Source organism: Myotis davidii, unplaced genomic scaffold (assembly GCF_000327345.1).
Source record: "Myotis davidii unplaced genomic scaffold, ASM32734v1 scaffold243, whole genome shotgun sequence".
Lineage (NCBI taxonomy): Eukaryota > Metazoa > Chordata > Mammalia > Chiroptera > Vespertilionidae > Myotis > Myotis davidii.
The window spans coordinates 1,049,383-1,059,435 of record NW_006295183.1 but is presented as its reverse complement, the minus strand read 5'-3'; the positions used below and the strand labels follow the sequence as shown (position 1 = coordinate 1,059,435).

General features: G+C 49.4%; 2 protein-coding genes across 2 annotated transcripts in view; both read right to left on the bottom strand.

The window, feature by feature from the left end:
• ATP6V0D1 (ATPase, H+ transporting, lysosomal 38kDa, V0 subunit d1) overlaps positions 1-6,749 on the bottom strand; it is a 37,131-nt gene extending 30,382 nt beyond the window's left edge. The window contains exon 1 of the mRNA XM_006769783.2: positions 6,533-6,749. Coding sequence (XP_006769846.1) covers positions 6,533-6,662 — 130 coding nt within the window. The 5' untranslated portion in view covers positions 6,663-6,749. The remainder of the gene's footprint in view (positions 1-6,532) is intronic.
• Positions 6,750-7,183: 434 nt separating this feature from the next.
• On the bottom strand, positions 7,184-8,833 carry AGRP (agouti related neuropeptide). Its single transcript, XM_006769782.2, has 4 exons — positions 8,320-8,833; positions 8,070-8,199; positions 7,806-7,891; positions 7,184-7,593 (listed from the first exon to the last, which is right to left on the bottom strand). The coding sequence occupies exons 1-4, from the start codon at positions 8,347-8,349 to the stop codon at positions 7,411-7,413; spliced, it is 429 nt and encodes a 142-aa protein (XP_006769845.2). The 5' UTR covers positions 8,350-8,833; the 3' UTR covers positions 7,184-7,410.
• Between the last annotated feature and the right edge of the window lie 1,220 nt (positions 8,834-10,053).

Genomic DNA, 10,053 nt, shown 5'->3' with positions numbered 1-10,053 from the left:
TTCCCCTTGCTGTGGTCACTGGATGGTCAGGACTGTGTTATCTCTTGCTTTGGACCAGATCTGACTCTGAGGGAGTTTGGATTGAGCTAAACTAGTGTTCTGTCCCAGCTGTAGTCATTTAAACTCACTAATTCAATATAGTCTCCTTTGACAAGCAGAACAGAACATAAAATGTTTCCAGACAAGAACATAAACAGAAAACCTTAGGCAACGTTTCCCACACATTGCCTTTCACCTAACTGAAGAATATGTGTCTCTCTCTCTTTTTTAAATCATAACCTCATCCCTCCTGAGCTGCATGTCCTTCCAAGGTACCCAAGCCCTTCCATGCAGCAGCCGAGGTTCCTATCCTCCCTCAGCCCTGCACATCCCTGACACGTGCTCTACTCTCTCTTCCCACTTTCTCAAGCTCCGCTGACACTCCATGCAGTTTCACATTTCTGAGAGCACTAATACCATTCCCTCTTCCCGCCTCCTTGGTCTAATTTTTTTTTTTGGAACAGTTTTACTGAGATATAATTCATATACCATACAATTCGCCCATTTAAGTGTACAATTCAATGGTTTTAGGATGTTTATATAGCTGTGCCACCATCAGCCTCCTTATCTAACCCTCCAGTCCTATCAATTCCTCTTCCTAAACTTTCCCCTCAGTGCTCCCTGCCAATGCCTGACAGACTGCCATCATCTCTGGCCTAGGTTACTGTAAGGCCCTGCAAAATGTTCTCCCCACCTCCAATGAGGCCCTTTCCTCCAATTCACTTGTCTTTTCTTTATTTTTTTTAATTTAAGTTATTTAATTTTTTCCAGATTTGCTTTAAACTTACAAATTAAGTATGGCGTACATAAATATTAACTTAGATAACCACATATTATAAGGGAAACAGGTATATGGACCACTGCAGAAAAATTATACATTTTTTAGAAAAGAAAAAAACAAAACATGTAACGTAAAATATGAACATGAAGCCATATCACATAAAAATAAAATTACTCTATCAGAAGTGATTTAAAATTAAATCTTTGGGGAAGTATTTTGACTAATTCAATGAATTCAATGACCAACAACTTCCCGTATTACACAGAAACAAACCACAAAATCATCTAAAGTTTATATGCACTATCAGTTCTTAATGCAACCTCAAACATTTTACTAGCAAGTTTGATTTCCTTTTGAAATAGGCTTCTGTACATATGCATTTATGTATCACTTTTCTTTTTTCAGTGGACAAGTTTCCAGATGTTTATTGCCAGGACCTTCTGCTCAGAGTGAAAAGAATGTCATGTTTTTCTCCTGCCTCTGCCATCTCAATCAGAAGACTCTCTCCAATCTGCTTTTAAAACTACAAATACATTCTCAAGTCCAAGTCCCACGGTTTTGCCCTCCCATCAGCTGCGCTCAGGGAAAAGCACTTCCTACAGCTTTTGCAACCCTCCCAGAGCTGGTCTCTAACTTTCCAGTCACACCATAATTAGTACTGAGTGACTTGCCACTCCTGGAAGACACCAACCACATTTGCATCTGCAGTTTCATGTGACTGGTGACTGGGCAAGCTCAGCTTGGAGTCTCGCCTTCTTCTTCCCAGATGAGACTGTCTCTTGTGAAATAATGTTGAAATGCAGAAGGAGGTGGTGCAATGAATAGAAAACAAATGACTCGGGACAGAGAGGGATAAAGTGTTCTGAAAGACAGCCAGCATATCACACGCGGGAGCTCTTCAACAAAGCTCCCCAACTGCCTAACTCACGGGCTCTCCCCTTCCTGAATGTTAATCATGCTTCTTTAGAACAGGAAGGAGATGTCCCGACTGGCCCAAGGGTCAGGCAGTGCCTCCACTCCAAATCTGGAAGGTGGCATCTGGAACCACCACCTGAGTTGTGGCTGAATAATCCAGCAAGCTATATGCTTTTCTGTATGTCCACATTTCTGAGTAATAAAAGAGCTAATCCATAGAAAACTCCTAGAAATAATGACCAACCCAGTAGTAGTGAGAACCCTGTGGACTCAGATTATGGTCTCTACATATCAGTGTTCAATAAAGAGAGCCAGGTCCCCTAAGAGAAATGATGACTCTAGGTCTGGTTCAGGAAATGTACAAAATAAGATTAGAACCGCCGAAACCGGTTTGGCTCACTGGATGGAGCGTCAGCCTGCGGACTGAGGGGTCCCGGGTTCGATTCCGGTCAGGGGCGTGTACCTGGGTTGTGGGCACATCCCCAGTGGGAGATGTGCAGGAGGCAGCTGGTCGATGTTTCTCTCTCATCAATGTTTCTAACTCTCTATCTCCCTTCCTCTCTGTGAAAAATCAATAAAATATATTTAAAAAAAAAAAAAGATTAGAACCTATTGTCATCCAGAAGTAGGGAAACCCTCAAAGTGTACAACAAGCATGTCAAACTCGCAGCTGGCAGGCCATAAGTTTGACATGCTTGGTCTACAACAGCCGTGGGCAAACTACGGCCTGCGGGCCGGATCCGGCCCATTTGAAATGAATAAAACTAAAAAAAAAAAAAAAAAAGACCGTACCCTTTTATGTAATGATGTCTACTTTGAATTTATATTAGTTCACACAAACACTCCATCCATGCTTTCGTTCAGGCCCTCCGGTCCAGTTTAAGAACCCATTGTGGCCCTCGAGTCAAAAAGTTTGCCCACCCCTGGTCTACAAGGTTGTGTCCAAAAGACTTGGCAGGCTACTGAATAAGCTCCCACTGGCCAAGGGACAATTTGAACACCACAACAAATATATTAACATCCATACTGTGTTATGATACTAAAACAAAAAGGAGAACAAATAAAACTCATAACTCATCTTTGGAGAATGTTAGAAAACCAACTCATTATTTTGAAAGCTGGTAAATATGAGAAACAATCAAGCATTTATCCTGCCTCTCCTAACTAGACTGACTTTCAGAGTAACCACGTAGTTGATTACTGGAAGTTTCCCGGTATAAAAGTATTCAAAATGGCAATTGCAGAAGGAAACACAAAATATCACCATTTTGCAAGCCCTACTGAAATAATTATTCTAGGCGATAAATATCAATGATTCCTTATGTCACAAAAAGAGAAACAACTAGGTACTGTGTGCCTCCCAATGAAAGTACAAATATTACTTCTTAAATATTCTTTTTAAAATCAAATATATTGCCCTGCCCGGTTTGGCTCAGTGGCCAGAGCGACGGCGTGCACAATGACAGGTCCCTGGTTTGATTCCAGTCAAAGGCACTTGCCCAGGCTGCAACCAATGAATGAATCACTCTCATCATTGATGTTTCTATCTCTCCCTTTCCCTTCCTCTCTGAAATCAATAAAAATTTAAAAAAAAAAAATTTTTTTTAAAGAAGCGCTTTCCCTGATTCATGTTAAAAAATGCTAATTAAAAAAATTTTCTTAATTAAATATAATCAAGCCTTTGTATCTAACCGCTAATTTGCAGGAAAAACAAGGGACAGGGGAACCTATTAAACTAGACAGCAGGGATGTAATCAGCAAAATTGAGAAGGAGGGAAAAATCTACAAATTAAATAGCCAGGCTTCTTCAATAAATAAAAGAAAAACTAAGAGAGACAGAGAACCTAAATATTAAACGACTTGACTTTGAGACAGCATGGAGGGACCTGGAGAGTATTATGCTAAGCAAAACAAGCCAGTCAGAGAAAGACAAGTATCACACCATCTCACTCATATGTGGAATCTAATTAACACCTCAGGATACTGCTACAGACCTCACTAGGCACCACAGGCTTCCTTGGTGTCCCCTTCCCATCTCCCTCCCCCTTCCCCTGGGGACAGGGAGGCAAAAACATCCGCAACAAAGACCTGGAGGCCAGGCCTCTGCTGTCACCTTCAGAAGCAGAGGAGGCCTTTCTGTAGAGGACAAATTGGAGTTTATGATCACTTCTTCCTGCTTCTGGTTATCCTCAGCCTCTGAAAGTCCTGAGCACCTCCATCACAGAGGGTCCCCAAAATCCCAAACTCTATTTCAAGAAACATCTAGGAAAGCAGCACAAACAGGAGCTGTAACTGGGTAGAGGGAACAACCTTCTAGGCTAGCAAGGCCACAGAGAAGTCCTATGATGGGATGCTACTGGGGTTGGGCCTGAAAAGATGGGAGTCACAGGGCTTCATGGGGACAAGAAGGAAGCAGAGCCCAGGCGATGTGGCTCCGTGGTTAAGCACTGGCCCATGAACCAGAAGGTCACAGTTCGATTCTCGGTCAGGGCACATGCCTGGGTTATGAACTCATAGGCTAGCAAGGCCACAGAGAAGTCCTATGATGGGATGCTACTGGGGTTGGGCCTGAAAAGATGGGAGTCACAGGGCTTCATGGGGACAAGAAGGAAGCAGAGCCCAGGCGATGTGGCTCCGTGGTTAAGCACTGGCCCATGAACCAGAAGGTCACAGTTCGATTCTCGGTCAGGGCACATGCCCGAGTTGTGAGCTCTATCCCCACTACGCAGCGTGCAGGAGGCAGCTGATCAATGTTTCTCTCATTGATGTTCTCTCTCTATCCCTCTCCATTCCTCTCCCTAAAAATCATTGACTATATATTTTTGTTTTAAAAAGAAGCAAGAGGAATGGTCTCTCTATCCCTCTCCATTCCTCTCCCTAAAATCAATGGAAATATATTTTTGTTTTTTTTTAAAAAAAGGAAGCAGGTGCAAACTGTACTGAAAACAAGAACTCCCATTTACCCAGCACTTACTCTGTGCTTGGTGCTGGGCTAAGTACTGCACACATAATAGTTTGTTGACATTTCACAACCTTCTGAGATAGGTACTGTTAATATATTAGATGAAGAACTCGAGGTCCAGAGGGGTTAAATAACTTGTCCAAGGTAATCCAGTAATCGGCAGAGCTGGGATTCAAGCTCAGATTTGTCTAACTCCGAAGTCCACCACACTATGTGCACCAGGAGCTGGGGGCATGGCTTGTGTGAAGGTAAGTAACATGTGTGAAAGAGCAAGGGAATCCCTGAAAGTCATGCTAAAAGTCTGTATTGGGGTCCACAAGGGGGCTATGTCCCAAGCACTATTATAGGAAGAATGGCCTAATATGTTTGTGGAGGATGGCATAGGGTCTTGCTGGGAAGATGGGAACCCTGTGGCCTCAGAAGCTGGGGGACGGGTAGGGTTAAGGAGGAGTCAGCAGCAAGAATGAGGAAAGCCTTGAGAGAAACAAGTTTCCCAAATGTCAATTAGTAATCAATGGAGTTCACCTTCAGATCTAAGCAAAGATCTTCCTCCAGTCCCAGTCAGTCCACAAAACTCACATTAAGTATCAGCTGTGTGCCATACCCTGCCCCAGAGAGAGCCCCTCCATTTCTCCTTTTCCAACAGTGAGGAGAATTAGGTTGCTGGTGGGCTCCTACAACCCAGCACCCTAAATGCTCTCCTCTCCTTCCTCACTTCCACTCCCATAAGGGAGGTGAACAACCCTTTTTTGTACACTTCTGCTAAAACCACAAAGTCCACAATTGTATTTTAACTTCAGGAAGCTGTAAAAATTAAAGGTATGTTTTTACATTATTGCAAGAGAAACAAAAACTGGGGTTTTTCATTGAGCTCACTTTTAACCTCAATACATTTTTTATTTGAAATTTTTCTCAAAGGGTGAATCATCTGGTCGAAGATCTTCCCCTTCTAGCTACCATGAGACTAGCTCAACAGTAAACTTGGGGGTCTGGGGTGGGGATTACATCCCAGCCACTGTGTCCTTCACTACCACCTGGGAGGAGGGAGAGGAGGCAAAGACTGGAATCAGGGGCATCTCTCATTCAGTAAATGTGATGCAACTGTGCCTCGGGGGTCCATCCCACGTTGAAGCTGCGTGGGCTGAAAGGAAAAGGGAACTCGGCCTCTCTCACAATTTTGGTGCTAGGAAAACCCTATCTCAACAAGCATCCTTTTCGCTGAGGTTTTTTGATTTATTGGCCAAATCCATGTGTATGGACTCCCCTGATTTGCAGGGCCACACCTTGCTCTCTCAAACACTGCCTTCAGAAGACTGCTCAGCCACTGGTTCCGCGATGGGGGGAAACTCTTACGTAGGCTCAGCAATTCCCCAGCAAGGTTCACCCCTCGGACAAGAAGACACAACGATCCCAAAGGCCCTGATGTACGTGTTACGAGGGAAGTAGGGGGCTTTTCCGTTGCCACGGGACAGCTCACTCTGGCTACGTCAGGGTAAAGGGATGTAGGGGCACATCTCCCACCGACCAACCACTCACTCCCTAGAGACCCTCGCTTCCAAACTACATGGGGGCCATAACCGGGGAAGAGACAGCCCCAGCACAGGCGAACCACTGAGGTTTTAAAGCTTTGTTTGCGTTTAGGCCTGAGCCGAACCGCAGCTGGAGGTAGATCCCCTTCCAGCGACCCCGCCATCAGCCCCCGATTCCGAACGAAGCCTCTCAGGCGCTTCTAGAACCCCCGCCTTCGGCTTCCCCGCACAGAACTCGGAACCCACAGGCCCTCGCTAGCCTCCTCGCCGGCCTTTCAAGGCCGGGCACCCCAGCCCGCGGCTCACCCTCGAGCGTCTCGCACTGCACCAGGTTGAGGTAGTCCGCCTGGCTGAGCACCCCGGCCTTCAGGCCGCGCACCAGTCCCTCCAAATAGCCATTGTCCACATTGAAGTATAGCTCCGGGAAGTACGACATGGCTGCGGAGGGACCGGAGAAGCCCGACCCGCAGGCACGCAGAGCAACTCCAAGATCAGCTGACTCGGCGCCCGCAGCGTACTGTCAGGCGCATCAGGTGACACGCAAGATGGTCACGTGACCACCGCGGGTTGGGGTTCTGAGTGGTGCCCTTCTTCCGGGTGGCTTCTAGTGGACGCATTGCGCAGGTGCGGGCTCTTTCGGTGGTGCCCGTGCCGTGGAAATTGAATCGGGTCCCGGAGCTTTCCCGGGTCTGGTATATCTGGCGCTATGAGGGCGTGCGGAGTGAAGATGAGAGCTATTTATGCTTGGAAATATTCCAGACTGTGGAATCCGCCTTCCCCCGAGGGGAACAGGTATGGCAAGGGCGGCCTTCGCTGGGGGCCACACATCGAGTTATCTGCGAGCAGGCCCTGGAACCTAATGCTTGTTCGCCAGAAGTCACAGCCCCTCTCCCGCGGCATGCCCCCTACCCCTCTTCCCCTAAGATTCTCGAGGGCTGAAGAGCCGCACTCCTCTGCTTCCCCAACGGCGCCTGGTGCCCTATAGTGTGCGTATAAGTAACTCAGATGATGGGGTAACACAGGCCCTGGGGTAGGTATGAGTTTTCTAGACTTGGCGGCCTGCCATGACCTACCCGCTCCAAAGGCCACGTTCGAAATAATGTCACAGCCTTGAGGTTGGTCCCAAGCTTTATTCACGCCTCCCCGCCCCCACCCCGTCACAGCCCCGACCCTGAGTTGACCGGTTAGGTGCGGCTGCAGGGGTTCATGGCAGTACCCAGCTTGCGGCAGTAGCAGAAGGCATTGAAGAACCGGCAGTAGCACGTGGCACATGGGTCACAGCACGGTACTTGGTGTCCCAGACAGGACTCGTGCAGCCGCACGCAGCGACGCTGGGAGCGCGGCTCCCGTTCTTCCGGATCTAGCGCCTGCAGGGATGCGAGAGCATGAGCCTCCGAAGGCAAGTCCAGGGACCTCACCTGCCCCATGCAAGTGGGATGGCAGTGGAGCATGGGGGTCTGCAAGGTTGCTCCAGGTAAAGGGGGGCGGGGAGTGTCAGGTAATGGAGAGTGGGAACTATGCCCGATGTGCCCTCCCAAGGCCTGTAGCCTCCTGCCCCTTGCCCTGAACAGTCAGTTACCTCTGCCAAGTCCTTGGCCTCCTGCAGCAGAGCCTCTTCTGCCTGTTCTACAGCTGTCCTCTTCAGCTCACGTCTCAGGCCCAGGTCTGTGACAGATGATGTGAGAGCAGAATCCCCCCTCATCCCCCACCCCCTGCCATGCATAGAACTCCCACTTCCCAGGCCTGGGACTGGGAGGAGAGAAGAAGGGCTCCTACCAGACGGAATAGTTTCTGGCCAGAGGGTATCCAGGCCCCGCCCAGACCCACCCCTGCCCACACTGACCTGACAGCTCTGAGAACAGGGCCTCATCAGGCCTTCTGATGCCCTCCAAGGGTGCCAAGCTCATCTGGGCCCCCTCCATGGCAGGCAGTGCCAGCAGCAGGGCACAGCTCAGTACTGCAGTCAGCATGGCCTGGCTCGGCAGGAAGACCCAACACTTAGCCCCTCCTCATCCCTGGATGCACCCTCCAAGTGCCCTACCCCCCAAGAGAGGCCCCAGAGAACAGGAATCTCTGCCCAGCCAGAGACTTACTTCTGCTTGCTGGATCCTTGCCCCGAGCATTCCTGGCCACCTGGTGCCCTCCGCTTATATAGCAGAGTCTAATGAAGGGCCCCCACGTGACTATTCCCTGAAGCCAGGATATGAGGGGCCTTCCCCGGAAGAGGGGACGTACAGTTTAAGCCTCTCTCCCTGAAACCCGAGTTTCTGGGTGCTCTATAAGAGGGTGACCACCTCCAATTGTGTGTGAGGTCTCCAGGAGCCAATTAAAGTTTGGGAACCAGATAGGGTGCCCAGGGCCCCCGAATTTTGACAGGACGGGGACCCATGGCGGGCAGGCCGGAGCCATTAGCAGTAACAAGGCAGGCAGCCCTGAGAGCCTAATTTAATTTGTGGGCCCGGAGATGCTCAATCAGACACTGTAGGGCATGTTGTTTGCTTTGCTTCCAGGAATTTGGGTCAAGGGCATTGAAGGGGGTGATGGGCCAGTGGCCAGAGTGAGGCAGAGGTGGGTGCAGACCTAGAGTCCTGGGGGTTTTTTTTGGAGGGGGGGATGGAAGAGAGAAACCCACCTAGCCAACACTAGCCCCTCCTGCTTCCATCCCTGGCTCTTCCTCTCTCCTTCTTCTCCCTCCAGGCCTTTTCAAGACCCCCACCCCTTCTCCTGTCCCCAAACCCCTTTCTGCCTGGGGTTCCTGGAAGCCAAGGAAGCAGAACGGTCTGTTCCCTGGGTGGGCGAGCAGCTTCCACGTAAAAAGCTTTCAAGCCGCCTGCCTCATTAGCGCTAATGGTTGCTCCCTTCCTCCCGACATGGTTAGGGCTCTGCCCACGTCTGGGCTAGCAGCACGAGGCTGTGGTGAGGACTGCCCTTTTGTGGAGATGGTGGGACACACAGGACCCCTGCCGCCCCTCACCTCTCTGGAGGGCGGTTTATCACACACTTGCCCGTCAGGGAAAGGGATGCAATCTGAATCAGCTTCAAGGCCTCCGTGTACAAAATGGGCTGGCCCAAGGCAGCGGGAGGAGGAGGAAGGGGCTGTTTGTGGCCCAGGTTCACACAGGCTGTTCTGACCAGGCAAAGGCCTGAGGAAGTTCCCTCAACAGCGGGTGGAAATCATAGGTTGCCATCTGGGGCCCCTTGGCCTGGTGCCAACACCAACAATTGGTGTTGGGGTCTGGGCTGCATGGGGAAGAGATGTCCACAGAGGGTGGCCCTGTGGCAGTTTCTTCCACTGAGGTCTGGGCTAGGATCAGGTTGGCATTGGACTCACTTGTGTTTGGCTCAGGGTAACAGTCCTAGGAGCTCAGAGGGTCCCAATGCTGCTGGGGGTGGGGGAGGAGGCGGGGGACTCCGGGAAAGCCTCTCTGAGGAGGTGGTCCCTGAATAATCCAGGAAAGGGCCGGTCCCTGTTCCTCTGCTGGCTATTTTGGTGACTCTGTCGCAAAGCCAACCTGGTGTCAAGGCCTCCTTGGACATTGAGCTTTCTCTGCAAGAGGCTGCTGGGCCTGGTGGCCCACCCAAGGGCTTTCTCTTCTCAGAGTGGTGCAGAGTGAAGGCATCTGGCGGCCATGTGTGACGACATTCTGGTGGGGGCCACTAGGTGTTAAAAAGGGCAATACATCAAATATACATATACCTGAGGCATGTGACTGTCATCAGTCAAGAAAACCATCAAAACATCGTGGGATGATCAAAGAAATATAAACAGTGGATATTTGATGACACTAAGGAAGAACTGTGAAATTTTTTTAGTGGTGATAATGGTG